This window comes from Brachyistius frenatus, unplaced genomic scaffold, assembly GCF_029030835.1.
Source record: "Brachyistius frenatus isolate BFR_SWC_R1_liver_20210118 unplaced genomic scaffold, ASM2903083v1 Contig_3, whole genome shotgun sequence".
NCBI classification, from domain to species: Eukaryota; Metazoa; Chordata; class Actinopteri; family Embiotocidae; genus Brachyistius; species Brachyistius frenatus.
This window is the reverse complement of record NW_027210602.1, coordinates 6,004,586-6,019,977: the sequence shown is the minus strand read 5'-3', so window position 1 is coordinate 6,019,977 and position 15,392 is coordinate 6,004,586. Positions and strand designations below refer to the sequence as shown.

Here is a 15,392-nt window from a genome sequence, read left to right as displayed (position 1 = left end):
ACACAAAGGCAGTTTACATGAACTATTCTTTTAATGCACCGTTTAAAGTGTTGGACTATAACAATAAGCTTTGTTCTTACCAGACGCCCTGGGCAGATTTAGACTGAAATAATGGATGTTGATCCGAACCTGAAGAACACAACAGCAATGTTGTTTGTAGAAAAGAATGGATCAAAGAGAATGAAAGCAAGAGTAAATTTAGCAAACTATCTGTGTACATGTTAAAATGTATTAAACAGCTATATGAAAGCAGAATATGAAAAAACAAAACGTGTGTAGTTGCTTTTCTGCTATGATAAAGTATTTTCCATGAAGTAATACATCAACTATTGTACAGTATTTATACAGAACTTGAACTCACCAGGGCCTGGAGCATCTGGCTGAAGAGCAGGGAAGTCATTCTCAAAGACAAAAGTACTGTCATAATCTGGATTTACCTGGAGAACAATAGACAGACACAAAGATATCAAGAAACAGGAGAGAAAAAAAACATGTAGTTGTCGACAGCCAGTAGAATTCATAATTTGAGAAACAAAACCTGTGTGATTTGAAAACAAAGGCAATGCTATGGTTTAATTATACTTTCCGTGAAATAGTTAGTGTCCACAACATCAATAGTGAACTCTAGAGAAACCCCTTCACTGCAGAGAGGACATCTGTGATCATATCTATACGTTTCTTAAGGCAGGTCTGAGGCCTGGAGTTTGATTTAGCTGCCTGCTTTCCGTCACCTTTGTCATCTGTTATGTTTGGATGGAGCTAAGGCAGACGATGTGGCTAATATAGGCATTAAATTGTCAAATACCTTAAATAAACCACATCAAAGCCAGCTCAGGGTGACGAAAAAGACAACCTGTAGAAAACCATTTCCAGACTGGCTTGTGTTGTGACGTTGGCCTATGTAACCACCTCCTCTCACCTCTCCATTTGCTCGCGTGTTCCCAGGACAGAGTGGGTTGCGCGGGTCAAATCTGGGGATGTGCTCCTCGGGAGGTTTTTCTACCTGACCGGCCCAAGGTCTCTTCATGCGGTGGGCCGACACCAGGACCCAGCTGTCCCGCAGAGGGTTGTAACGCAGGTGCTGGTGCTCTGAGGTATACAAGACATGCAATAGGACAAGACAATGTAATAACATATCGACACGTGCAAACCAAGATCGACCAATGGTGTGTGTAGAAGTCAACCCGACCAGCCAATCAATGGCAATCTGTTCCATCCTATTTATTTCTTGAACGCCAATAGCGGCTGCAACAAATAATTGTCATCATCAATTGTGATCACTACTGGAAAAAAATATAATAGAGTCTATAAAATGTCTAAATAAAGATAAATAAGTGCTGTAACCTTCTGCAAATAAGCTACACATTAAAAAAAAAAAATCATTCAGGAACAGATTATACTGTTGCAACTTAGAGGAGCCAAAGCTGCAGGAAGTGAAGTCACGAGACTGCACAGCTGACTATGTGTACTTAGTCAGCGTAGACTAGAGAGACAGGCCTGTCAAATTAGTTGCATTAATCATCATCATGTCACTGGACAGACTGATCTGACATCAACAAATACTGACGTCAGTAAACCTACAATAGGCTCTCTTCCACGTTGAAACTCATTGCGACCAAACTCCGTTGAAACACGTGTTAATCCATCTGCTGCTCCACAATAGATGACAGTAGAGTACCGCTATAGAGGAAAAACTGCCATATTTTAAATGGAGTTTGTAATTACAGATGTTGCACAGATGTTTACATGTGCAGAACATCCTGGACGACTGAAATCATGTTTTCCAAACTTTGATAAATTGGTAAAAAAAAAATTAAAAACAAAAAACAAAAACAAAAACGTACCTGTGGCATCAAAACTGGCGCCCTGCTCCTCGCTCATGATGATCAATTGGGTTTGAGATCTGTCACCTCGCCGTTTTTTAAGTTACTGAACCCTCAGCTGTCCCTGAGTTGAAGCTCATTACTGCTTCCACTTCCTGTCCTGTCTGACAATCGACAAGGCTGTTTGGAACAAATCAATGACCTCTAGAAATAATAAAATAAATAAATAAATGCGGGCAGTAACGACAAAATAATAACACTAATATGGCATTCAAATACTTTAGTTTAATATAAGGGTTTAAAATATATAAATTCCGTCCGCTCTTAATACATACATGTGAAAAATAATCCAAATAAGTTAAAGGGGGTTTCACAGCGTGCTGGCAACCCTGGAGTCGCCGTTGCCTAAACGACAGACTCGTCCTGTGATTGGCTGAACGGCCGTGTCCTGTCCCCCACCTGACCAGAAACGATCTGTCAGGTGGACTCCGCCTTCCGTCCCGATGGCTGGTTCAGGGCGACCCGTCTGTCCGCGCGTCCGCATGTAGCCGAGCCTGCAGCTGCGCGTCTGTCCGTGAGGTGTTTTGTTTTTGTTGTTCCCGCCATGTCTGTGGTCAAAGCGAGTTTAAGACTGTCCGTGTTCGCTGCACTCACCGTCCTGACCGTGCTGCTGCTGCGCCACTGGATGGCCACCAAGTCCTACGTTTTCAACAAAGAAGACGTCGCCAAATTGGCGAAACAGTACGCAGGTGAGTTTTTACCTGTAAATCAAGCGGGGGGGGGGGAGGGGGGAACAAAAAAAACAAAAAACAAACCTGCAAGTCCGGTTCAAAAATCCCAAAGCCCTAAATAATCTCATCTCCCGTGTGTGTGTGTGTGTCTCTTCTCAGGTCAGGACCACGAGCAGGCTTTCTCCAAAGTGGTGGTGGAGCTCAGGAAGAGGTAACGTGAACACTTATGTCGTACCAGATCATCTGACATATAACTAACACGAGTTATATCACGTTACGTAGCTGCAACCCTGAATGTCAGGTTTAGTCAAAGTGAGAAACCGTCTTCTGAACTGGGTTATCACTTTTAACTCATTGACCTCATATGATGTCCATTGGCTTCTCTTTGCCAGCATTAGTTTATATATTAGTGTTCCAGTAATCTTTGTATATGATGTATAAATGTCACCAGGACAGATACAGGAGATCAATCCTGCCCGCTGCAATCAGACTGTACAATAACTCACCTCTGGTCAAATCCATCACATAACAATAACACTGTTGACTGTGTTTCTTGGTTGTTTGTATATAATATATATACTGTGCATTTTATATTTTATATTTATATTTTTACTGCTGTTTTATTGCTTTTCTATTATTCTATTATTATCTTATTGCTGCTGTAGCGAAAAAAAATGTCCCCTCGGGGATTAATAAAGTAACTACCTAACCTAACCTAACCTAACCTAAAGTGTGACTGAACCAGGTATCCCGGCCACATCCTGCCAGATGAGGACCTGCAGTGGGTGTTTGTGAACGCTGGCGGCTGGATGGGCTCCATGTGTCTCCTCCACGCCTCTCTCACAGAATACTTGCTGCTGTTTGGTACCGCCGTGGACACAGGAGGACACTCGGGTAAGGAGGGTGGATTTTTGTGAGAGGTTTGTCTGTTTGGGGGAGCAAATAAAGCACAGATTCATTGTAGGAAAACTTAAATTAAGCAGAGGATGCTTGCACGCAGACTCAAAGATGATGGCGCCTTATCTGAATCTTCTTTGCAGGTGTGTTGCATCTCATTGTTTTCTTCTCAGGACCAATCTTTTTTTGGTTTTTAAACTTGCTGCTTCTGTCAGGTCGTTACTGGGTGGAGATTTCTGACACCATCATCTCAGGCACCTTCAGACAGTGGAAGGAGGGGACGACCAAGAGTGAAATATACTACCCCGGTAATACCTTATCACGTTTCAATCTGCCGTGCTAAGAGGTCTGTTTGTGTGTTTTCAACCCGCTGTGAGCAGGCACGTTGTCATAATGGAGAACAAAAGTGACATCGCACCACAGATCAGGCTGTTTGCAGTGAAAGTTTTCCTTCGGACGCCTCCGAATGTCACTAGAAATCTGTTGACTGTGACCCTGGGGGACAAATTCAGGGTGTTCAACCCCACGAATGTTAATAGAAAACCCACCTGGTTTCCCTTCTGAATGGACTCGCCCTCTTCACTCTTGGACGGTGGCAAAATACCACTCAAAAACACCTGGCCTCATTTATTGCTTCATAGTTGCAGACTTTCTGAAACTTTTCAAGGGTCTCTGTTGGCGATTTGAGTTTGACAGAAAAGTTGATGTGTGCTCTCTGCTCAAGTCCATCGTAAAATAGCAATTGTGCACGTGTCAGTGGTTACAAAAATGCCTGTCACACAGATGCAATGATGTAACTTGGAGTACTCTTTTACAGAGGTTATTGCTTCCCACAGCTTGCTCCCAAAACGGTAACAGTTTTTAAATGCACCTCCTATAGTTTTATATGTGTGAATGCACCTAAATGACCAAAACTTAACATATTGGATTTTTTTGTTGTTGTTGTTTGACCTCCTCTACTCCGCCACTCCATTCCCCCAGGTGACACCATCGTACACGCTGTCGGAGAGGCCACGTCGGTCCAGTGGGGCGCCGGCACCTGGATGGTGGAGTACGGCAGAGGATTCATCCCCTCTACGCTGGGCTTCGCTCTAGCAGACACACTATTCAGCACCCAGGACTTCCTCACAATGTTCTACACCGTGCACGTCTACATCAAGGCTCTGCTGCTCGAGGCTGGTACACTACTCACAGAGACGGGAGCTTTCTAAGGTACAGCAGACTCCTGCACGGGGACAGTAACATCAAAGGTTCCCCATGTCAACCATTAAAATCTGGCATAGTGGGGGAAAAAAATCTGTGCTGCTGATTCCAAGTATTCAATACTTTTGATACAGTCTGTAAACCATCTACATTTGTAGTCGTCTGGTTAATCTCATCTTCATTCAAATTCATCCCCCTCCACCTCCACCTCTCCCAACGTTTTATACGAGACATCAAACTGATGTACTACGAAAAACCAAACGGCCAACAACGTTTCATTCTGAATCGAGCCCACATCTCAGAGTTTGACAACGACACTCAGCATCTTACGTCTTCCTGTGAGAGCTCAGACTGCCTCCATCACCATAGAATTTCTGTAATATTTTAAGAAGCTGGTTTAAAGAATTGAGACCTGAGATTGCCCTGCAAAAATAAGGCAATGTATACAACCAGGTTTTGAAGTGTTCATTTTTTTCAGGAACCAGCAACATTTACAAATATGTAAGGATTTTAAAAATGCTAATGTTCGAAGTGTTTTACATCTGCAGACCGAGGGGAAAAAAAAATATGCAATGATTAATTTGGCTTGTGAAGCAAACAAAAACTATATAATGTGCAGCCAAAGCTGTTATTTTCTTAGTAGATACCTAACTCGTGTTTATAGTCATGTGGATTCTCTGTAAATGAGGGTGAATCGAGCATTATGAAGATCTGACTCCTGAAACATCTCACCAGCGCCACGCAACCACGAAGCGTGTTGGCTCCCAAAGACCAAGCCACTCTTGACATTGTGTACCATTTCCTCATTCAATCATAGCTGACCTGTTTGCACTAAATATTTTTTGAAATTGCTAAAAACCTAAGGGGGGGGGGGCTATGGTTATAAAAAACTGCCTGGATGATGCGGGTGTAATATCCCATCTCAGATTATTCTCGCCTGAGAGGCAACGGTGATTTTATTTTTCGAGTTACTGTCATAGTGTCGACTTCAGAGCTACATTGCAGCAACTCATTTCAATTTCAATCAAGAAAATTTCCCATTTCTTTTTTCTTTTCTTTTTTCTTGACAACCCCAAATTGTTTTGGACTTAAGGTTAAAGGATACTGCGATGAAGGTTCATCCTCAACTAATCATATCTGTAGCCCCAGGGCTTTTTATTTTCTAACTGTAAAGCAGAAAATATCACATGCTGGTGTGGTGAGACATCAACAGAAATGTTTTGGGAGAAAGTTGGAAACCCTTTTAAATATTTAAATATTTATTTATCCAATTTACATTTTGAAAATGTAACTGTACATGTTTAATTATACGCAACGGTACAGATTAATTATGTAAACTGATTGACCTTCATCCAAAACGATCTGAAATATTTAATGATATCCGACTTTGATCTTGCTGCTCAGCTTTAGTGTCTTCAGCTTCTATTCATGGTGGGGAATTTTGCACTATCCCAACAGGGAGAAAAAAAAAAAAAACCTCTACATTTCCACATCTTAAAATGACACTGAGCAGAAAAGGAATCATTGTTATCCTGTTTCCATTTGGCTACATCAATCCGGATTATGCGACCTGGCCGTCATGTGAATGTGGCCTGAACAGATCAGAGCTCGATGCTTCCTGTGTGTGTTTCCACCTGTACTTTTGCGGACCACTTTGTGGTCCGATGACGGCCAGGTCGCATATGTCCGGATTGAAACGGCCAAATGGAAGCAGCCTCACTTGGGATTCTACCGAATAAGAAAAAAAACTACTGCTGCTGAATCCACCACCACTACCTTTTCAGATAAAAACGGCCTTATTTTCAGACCAATGGATGAACCTTGCAGGGTTTCCAGTGAAGAGAAAACACACTAGTGTTAGTTTACATACAGCAGCGTCAGGTAGGATGGTGAAACAGTAAATGTATTACTGTACCAGATGTGCAATCTACTTGGGGGATAAAGACTCAAACTGACTGTGCCAGATTAAATAAATGTTTTTAAAATAAAAGGATACAGGTTTGTTTGAATTATTACTACATACGTTTAATCAAGATCAGATGAAGTACTCACCTGTACTGAACCTTTACTTAAGCCATATGGACCACGTGTAACTACAGTGCTGTAAATAACAATGGAATTTGAGACCTCCTTAATCATCACGGAAGCCTTTAATTACAGTTGACGGGACTATAATCAAGGCATTGCATTTCAGTGAATCATAATTACTGTATGTAAATCCATTACAGATGACTTTTCTGTCCAGAACAAACAAAACCAAGCAAAGGATTTTAGGTGGCGAGCAGAAGACGAGTGAAATCACAAACCTGACTTGCTGTCCTCTGGAGACTTGATAAAAAAAAAAAAAAAGAATCAAAGCAAAGGGTTTTTCAGGGACTGCGGGAAGGCGGAGCGACGCTGCACGAGCAGATGGTGTTATTCAATAAAGCAGGCCAGCAGAAGAAGAGATAAACACATCAGTCCTCATTCCCGTCTGTAAATGTCAAGAGGATGCAGATAACCTGGTTTGTTGTCGTATCAGGAGAGAGGTGGGATGACAGACACATAACTGTGCGTGTCTGTTTGCTGTGTGAATATTCATGCTCGACATACCCGTGTGCTGCTGGTAGCCTGCGCATGTGTTTATATAGACAGATGTGACGTTACCATATTATCCCAGATGTAGATTTATTGTCAGTCTAACAGACCGGCCTGACCCCACTGCCCTCTTGTCTCCTAAAGCCCTTTAAAAGAGATGCATTCAGAATCGAAGATGGGCGAAAGACGCTGAAAGTCACATCTTAAATGTTATGGACGACAGCCTCTTTGACTCATCGCTCGGCTTCCGCCAGCCTGAGGATGTCCTCCCACTGGCTGCAGGGGTTGTGCAAAATAGATGCCCTTTGGGGAGGACCATACACAAACAGAGTTCGATCCGAAGCTCGTTCGTGCTCTCTGGTGGAGATGTTCAGTATCATCATCATCAGTGCATCAATTGGTCATTTTTAATGACATTATATTACACCTCAATGTGAATATTATGAGCTCCTAATTATGCTTTCAAAAGACACCAATACTTGTGAGTAGAAGGAAGTAAAACACTGAAATACAACACTGACATGTACTGTATATACCATAGAAAAATAAGTTTTTGTTTTTTTGTTTTTTCAAATGGCTAATGCATTTATAAAAGATATTCTATTTCAAGTGTACCTTAAAACATACCTTAAGAAAAAGAGATTACTAGTCACATCATATGTAACCTCCATATATGATATACTGTATATATATGAGTTGCATTTGCAGGCCCTTTCCAGACTTTTTAACTACGTTTCATTTTATGGCCAGTTTTTTTTTCTTTTAACTCACGAACATATTTTGGGGATTTAAAAAAAGCTGTTTGATTATAAATTATTTCCAAACTACGGCACGAACGTTTTTGCACTTAATAACTATAATAACAGCGGCTTTGTTCGTACGGAAGCCCGAGAGGCGAAGGGGGGCGAAACGCGCACACTCCTCACTAAAACCACCACGAACAACTTAACAATCACAACCGACGAACAAAACTGGTCTCAGGAACGTTTCGGGATCATGATGGAGCTTTCTTATCAGTCGATGAAAATCGCCCATCAAGCCCGGGAGGCGGTGAGTAAATCAGGGTTGTTGTTGTTTTTATTATTTGTTGTGCTTTCTAGAAGATTTCCCGACGGACAGCTGTTTGTGAGCTAACGAACTTTTAGCATCGATGCCTTCAAAAATAAAAATAAAAAGCGGGGGGGGGGGCGTGCCATCGCTTATGACCAAATTGACCGTCCAATACGACAAGTAACATTATAATGTAAATATGCGGGTCAAGCTTGGTTCGTTGTATTACTTAGTAATACAATGGCTCAGTAATACTTAGTAATTGCAAGTACTCGGCGTCCATTGGTTGCCTAGATACCCAGGTGGTTTTCAGCTGCGCCCCCTGCTGGAAACCTCAGACAGTACATGACTGCAGTCTGATGTTCAAACAGGAGAGGAAAGACACTACATTTACACAGCAGGCTTTTTTTGAATTATCCAGCACAGGTGTAAATAATATAGTTCATTAATAATGTCAGGTGCCGGCTGGACGACTATTCCCTGTACACTTTAGTCGTGTACTTTAAATTGCTGCCAATCCCTCAGTCATGAGAAACGTTTCCTTTTTCTTTTCAACACTCAACGAGGCTGCTCTCTTTTTCTGGCATTTCCAAAATAAAAAAGTTTAGATTTTCTAATGTACTCTGAAACGATGCACGCAAAAAAAAAAAAAAAAAAACAGTCATCACGGTGAGTAAAAGTACAGGTAAAAAAATAAAAAATAAATGATGAATGAAATGTTTGAATTCTATTTAGTTGGTACATTGTGAGCATGCGGGCTCACTGTCATGGCGTTAGTGGCACATTTCATCTTCATTGCCGTCGGGAACAAGCTTCTGCCAAGACAAAAATGTGCTGTCAACACATTGCTGTCAATGACTTGCCGAGTATTTTCTGTGTTGCCATCCAACAGGATGAGCTGAGGACCGACATGAGGAAGAAGAACCTCCTCATCCTCATCTACCACCACCTGCTGGATCATGGGTCAGTGCGAAGAAAACCCCGAGTCCCTCTTTGTGACAGCAGAAGTAACACTGGAAGAACACAAATGCAGTTTAACAAAAGAAATAACAAATGAAAAAGAGTTTGAAAGACGTGCGTTTTTGAAACAATTTACAATTTCTAAAATGCATGATACTGAAGATGCAGTTTAAAGGCCGTGTGTGTGTGTGTGTGTGTGTGTGTCTGTCTGTCTGTCGACTAGCTATGTAGCAGCAGCAGTGGCCTTAGACCAGGAGACAAGTGGAGGTGTGAAAAGGTTCGAGGTTTGCGATAACATCGATCTGGAGATGGTGCTGATGGAGTACGAGAGCTATCACTACGTCAAGTTCCAGAAGTATCCCAAACTTACCAGAAGAACAGCCGACGCAGGTACAATACACGACTGGTGCTAAAACACCCAGCGATGCCGACGTCGTAGCTCACTCAGTGGGATCATTTAGATCTAAACTGTGGTTTATATTGTTGTTTTTTTCTGTCAAGGCGAAAGAAGACACGTGAGAAGTGGTGGAATAAAGAGGGGAGTCAGATTTGAAAGGGAGTCTGCTGTGTCTGGAAGTGCAAGTAGGATAGTAATTTCATACGGAGAGTAAAAAAAAAAAAAAAAATTCTACCGTGACTTCTGTGACTTTGCCCTCAGGAGTCCCGGTTCAGCTGTGAAGCCTCTTCCCAAAATCAGCCAGTCAGCGAGCCCACATTCCAGAGCCAAGAGGACAGCCAACATTGTCCATGCAAATGTGCAGCGCTGAACACAAAACAACACAAATAAGCATACTGAAATACAAATATATAAGGTACCATTCTGACATCCTGAATGATGTGATTCGTTTTCCCAGGAGAACGGCACCTCTGCTGCTCCAGAGTCATCAGAGTTTGGTCTCAACGTGTCCCCCATCAAAAACGGACCAGCTGGGGAGGCGGCCATGAACAGGAAGGTTCTGGGGAAGTTATTTTTTCTAAGAAATAAAGGCAAACCCTTTCATCCAAATTAAAACTTCTGCTGTGATTTAGCATTTCACACATTTTCTATCACGATTTGTCATTTGATCTTGCAGCTGGAAAATGTGACCGTATTGTTTCTTGTCTAATCCATTACGATGTAAACCTGTACATCTTGAAGTAGACATGAACGGTGGCCACAAATACAAAGCATACCGATAAATATGTTCCCCCTTTTTATTAGATTCTGAAACCAAATTACTGCCTTTTTTTTTTTTCTTAACGTGCCAAAGATGAAAGCGTAAAAAAAAACTCTTCTGTTGTCTGTCTTGGGCCCAGATGACTGACGGCAAAGGTACAATCCATGATGGTGTCAGAGGAACTGGCATTGACACAGACCACATGGTAATTACACTGGAGCCTCTGAGCAACACAAACAACATAAACAAATGAGCAGATAAGTTGCTCTCGAGTACTTTGAATGGTACAAACAGAGAGAACAAACAAACAATAATGGTTCTAGAAGAACTGCACCGCCACCAGTAATAAGGAATTTATGTTGCAGGAACGGCTGCTGAAGCCCCTCAGTGGCTTCTCTGGAATGAGCGGTGAGATGAGGGAGCTGGCTGCAATCATCAGCAGGGTACTACACACATACACACACACACACACACACACAAATGATTTATCGCACACACTGACTACTACAAACACACGTGCTTAAAAACAAGCTTGTGCCACAGAATATAATGTAAGAATGTGAAAATATTGAATATAAAATGTCCAGTAGAGGGCAGTGAAGAGCTTTGTTGTTAAAGAATTGATCTGTTGTAATAATGAAGGCCCAGCTTCTATCTGTTTCCCTTATCTCAGGTTTCATTCTAAAGGACACCTATTTAGGCCGGCCTAATCGCTCCAGGACGCGCGCGTGTGTGTGTGTGTGTGTGTGTGTGTGTGTGTGTGTGTGTGTGTGTGTGTGTGTGTGTGTGTGTGTGTGTGTGTGTGTGTGTGTGTGTGTGTGTGTGTGTGTGTGTGTGTGTGTGTGTGTGTGTGTAGATGATATCTACCACATGCATCCCTCACTCTCACTGTGTGTTTGTGTGCGTGTTCACCCCCTAAAGGACATCTATTTGCACAGCCCCAACATTCGGTGGGAGGACATCATCGGTTTGGAGGATGCCAAGCGATTAGTCAAAGAGGCCGTCGTTTATCCCATTAAGGTGCGGCCGCCACTCCAGCACGTTGGTATTTCAGCGTCGGTCGCCCGTCTTCGATTCTGAATACATCTCCTTTAAAGGGCTCAAAGAGAAGGAGGGCAGCGGGGTCAGGACAGTCTATTAGACTGACATTAAATCCATATCTGGGATAATATGGTAACACGCATACACAGATAGATAGACAAGACAGGGAGGCAGAAACACGCATACATGCAACGCCATGTCGAATTTATTACACGCGGGCACAATCACACACTTTTGCCTCTGTGTATAGATACAATCTGGCACACACACTCAGAAAATACACACACACACACACACACACACACACACACACACACACACACACACACACACACACACACACACACACACACACACACACACACACACACACACACACACACACACACTTCTGTCATCATCACCCAGACCTTTGTCATGGATATGATGACAACAAATCAGCTTGTCTGCATCCTCTTGACATTTACAGACGAAGATGAGGACTGATGTGTCTTATCTCCTTGTGTCTATTCCGCTGGCCTGTTTTATTGAATAACACCGTCCCTTTCAGCTTTCCACCATCCCAAACTTTTGTCACCATTGTAATTCATTCTGCGGGGTAGAAGGTCAATTTGGTGATTTGAGTCCGCCTCTGTTTGCCACCTCAAAATTTCGACTAATTTGTGGTATGTGGTATTTCCACTGTACATCAGCTGTATCTGTTTTCTTTGGACACAGCTGAGCTTCTGAAAGTCATTTTTGTTGCTATAATGTTTGCAGATACAAAATATTCTTATATTGAACTGTAATGAGCATTACCAAAGGTGTACCTGGGCTGTTTTATTCACATCTCGCTCCCTGCCTGCCCTCGTTACTCTTTATATCCTTCTGCCGACTTCTCTCAATTTAACTCTCTGCCTTTCTTTTTTTCTTTTTTTTTTTAAGTAATTTTATCCTCCTTCTCTGACTCTCTCTCTCTCTCTCTCTCTCTCTCTCTCTCTCTCTCTCTCTCGCTACAGTACCCGCAGCTGTTTACAGGCATCCTGTCTCCATGGAAGGGCTTGCTGCTTTATGGCCCCCCAGGTAAAACCCCCAGTGCAGCATGAAAGAAAATAGTGTTCCTCGCAGCTGACTTTAAAGACTTACATCCAACCTCACATGTACTCTTGTGACCATCTAACTCTCACACACACACTCACACACACACACACACACACACACACACACACACACACAGGCACAGGCAAGACGCTGCTGGCCAAGGCCGTGGCTACAGAGTGTAAGACGACCTTCTTCAACATCTCAGCCTCCAGCATCGTCAGCAAGTGGAGGGGAGACTCTGAGAAACTGGTCCGGGTAGGGAGGCATTTCTTCACGTGCGCTAGAAGAGATCAACAAAACACAGCTTACATCCACAGGTTGCACACGTTGTCTCCTACACTTTGTGTCAATCACTGAACATACACGTGTGCAGGTTCTGTTCGAGCTGGCCCGGTACCACGCCCCGTCCACCATCTTCCTGGATGAGCTGGAGTCAGTGATGAGCCAGAGAGGAAGCGGCACGGGGTGAGCTCAACCACCGAGCGCAGTAAATACAGATGGTCAGAAGACTGTACGAACAGTGTTGCTCACGGGGGCTTCGAATGACTTGAAAGTGGAAGTGACGGCCGACTTGATGTGTGTTTTCAGAGGAGAACACGAGGGGAGTCGCAGGATGAAAACGGAGTTGCTGGTTCAGATGGACGGACTGGCAAAATCAGAAGACCTGGTGTTTGTACTTGCTGCATCCAACCTGCCTTGGTAACACTTTAACATAAACACAAATTTAATATTTCATGATGCCAATCAATAATGTTTGTGTGTTAATTACATTTATAAATGGATGTGAAGACAGACTCCCAATGCTTTATTTCTCCTTAAACAATTAGTAATTTTTTCAAACAACATAAAATATCACTATCATCACAGCATCTGCAGTGTACGCCGATTTTAACTCTGGAAACCTGTTTTGAAAAGAAGTATATAAAGACCTAAATTCAATTTTTCTTGAATCTAAGCACAGGGCTGTGATGCTATTTGTTGTAGTACCAGAACGCACCTTTGACGCACAATAGTGCACCCACGGGTGCAATGAATTGTTAAGTTGCTGTTTGTGAAGTCGTGTGACCAGTATAGTTGCAAGTTTTCATACAATAGTCAATAATGTATAATATGTCATTTCCATCTCTTTAACTTAATACAGTCAACATTATACTCGTGTTTATTTTCAATGGTTGTTCTGGATGACTCATCTAAAGTGTGATTGTCTGATTTTCAGTCACATGTTCCCTGCAAATGTTTCACAGTAAAAGCCTCGTTAAGAAATGAAGCCTTCTGTCTACTGAAATGCTAGAGTGCTTTTAATTTGAAATAGACACTGGAATTTTTGAGCTTGTATGAACGTGTAATGTAGCAACTGACGGGGGCAAAAGGGAGCGGATCAAAACTAGGCCTTAAATGTCAATATGACAACTTTGACCATTCCATTTGTTTTAACTGCCTCTTTTCCGCATGACAAACACGTTAGAGATGATTGGATTGTCAAGAACTTAAAAAATGTAAATGAATTTCAACCTAATCAAGGTAACCTTTCACATTTATTTAGTAGTATTTTAGGTGCACTTCGGCATTACCGCTCACCATGTGTCCAAAGATAATAGTTCATTTTTTATAATATCAAAATCAGAAGTGAAAAGAAGAAACTAAGGATATTTAGATAATATACTTCTGTCTCTCCAGGTTTGTAACAAGTCTTGCTCTTCTCTCAGGGAACTGGACCATGCCATGCTGAGGAGATTAGAGAAGAGGATTCTCGTGAGTCTTCCCTCCTCACCAGCTCGCCAAGCTATGACCTGTCATTGGTTGCCTCCTCTCAGCTCCACAGGAGGGGTGGAGCTACGAACCGCGCTGGACTATGAAACCCTGGCAAAGGTGTGTTAAAGTGGGGTTTCTATTTTGAGAACGTTTGCCAAATGGTATGTGATTCACATTGTCTTTGTTTCTAATATAATTGTTTTGGGTCTTGGACTGTTTTCTGTTGTCCTCAACTGCCTATTTTTTTTTTGTGTGTGTTTGTGTCTGTGTTCCAGGAGATGGAGGGGTACTCTGGCTCTGATATCAGACTGGTGTGTAAGGAGGCCGCCATGAGACCAGTCCGCAAGATCTTTAATGCTCTGGAGTCCCATCAGGACGGTAGGACAACACACACACACACACACACACACACACACACACACACACACACACACACGCACGCACGCACGCACTTGTGGATAAAGGTCCTACCATCAAAACCGCACATTTCATCATGCCATGTTTTCTGTCTGTGTATCAGGCACGGCAGCCTAACTGTGATTCTTCTCCACAGCAGACACTGAGATGCCGGCCATCCAGCTGGAAACTGTCACAACAGCTGATTTCCTGGAGGTGATAGCACACACCAAACCCTCAGCCCGAAACCTGATAGACAGATATACAGCCTGGGAGAGAGAGTACGAGTCAGTCTGACGCTCGCACACACATAGGCAGGTTTAAAAACAGCGTATTACACTAACAACACAGTATATCTGGATTTTTTTTTTTTTTTACTGTATACACATTCAGCTACTGCAGTTACATTTAGTGGGAGCCACAACAAGGAATTGAAATTTTTTTTGTAGTTTGAGCATGTTTTTTTTCTAGGATTTGGATATTTGTCATAGATTACTGTGGGTTGAAGCAGTGCAGGTTTTAATAGCAGAGCATTTCAAAAACATGGTAATGGCAAAACAAAACAGAAACGCTAGAAAAAAAAATACTGAAATATGTGGAAATTCAAACCTGAACAAGAACCTGAAATGTGATACTGTGAACTATACCGATATTTTATATGCTGTCTGTACAAAGATCAATGAAGCACAATAAAATGACAAAGAAAGTCAGTAATTGACTTTTCT

General features: G+C 42.3%; 3 protein-coding genes across 6 annotated transcripts in view; 2 read left to right on the top strand and 1 right to left on the bottom strand.

Moving 5' to 3' along the window:
• Positions 1-2,367, bottom strand: part of galt (galactose-1-phosphate uridylyltransferase) — a 29,190-nt gene extending 26,823 nt beyond the window's left edge. For 2 of the 3 annotated variants that reach the window (XM_069704706.1, XM_069704722.1), the window contains exons 1-4: positions 2,283-2,367; positions 920-1,089; positions 362-437; positions 81-129 (exon numbers count right to left, since the gene is read on the bottom strand). In XM_069704706.1, coding sequence (XP_069560807.1) covers positions 81-129; positions 362-437; positions 920-1,089; positions 2,283-2,367 — 380 coding nt within the window. Of the gene's footprint in view, positions 1-80; positions 130-361; positions 438-919; positions 1,090-1,844; positions 2,221-2,282 lie in introns of those variants that run through there. The other variant, XM_069704715.1, reaches the window with a different exon arrangement.
• Positions 2,368-2,427: 60 nt separating this feature from the next.
• On the top strand, positions 2,428-6,655 carry sigmar1 (sigma non-opioid intracellular receptor 1). Its single transcript, XM_069704764.1, has 5 exons — positions 2,428-2,572; positions 2,714-2,765; positions 3,300-3,448; positions 3,667-3,759; positions 4,433-6,655. The coding sequence occupies exons 1-5, from the start codon at positions 2,428-2,430 to the stop codon at positions 4,660-4,662; spliced, it is 669 nt and encodes a 222-aa protein (XP_069560865.1). The 3' UTR covers positions 4,663-6,655.
• Positions 6,656-8,142: 1,487 nt separating this feature from the next.
• katnal2 (katanin p60 subunit A-like 2) lies at positions 8,143-15,386 on the top strand. 2 transcript variants are annotated; one of them, XM_069704696.1, is made up of 16 exons: positions 8,143-8,281; positions 9,174-9,244; positions 9,465-9,631; positions 9,743-9,780; positions 9,901-9,996; positions 10,096-10,194; positions 10,538-10,603; positions 10,764-10,841; positions 11,320-11,418; positions 12,438-12,501; positions 12,656-12,774; positions 12,893-12,984; positions 13,108-13,218; positions 14,226-14,388; positions 14,547-14,649; positions 14,828-15,386. In XM_069704696.1, the coding sequence occupies exons 1-16, from the start codon at positions 8,228-8,230 to the stop codon at positions 14,962-14,964; spliced, it is 1,557 nt and encodes a 518-aa protein (XP_069560797.1). In that variant the 5' UTR covers positions 8,143-8,227; the 3' UTR covers positions 14,965-15,386. The 2 variants fall into 2 exon arrangements, with proteins under 2 accessions (XP_069560797.1, XP_069560790.1); XM_069704689.1 differs by having other exon boundaries at positions 14,825-15,386.
• Positions 15,387-15,392: the final 6 nt, after the last annotated feature.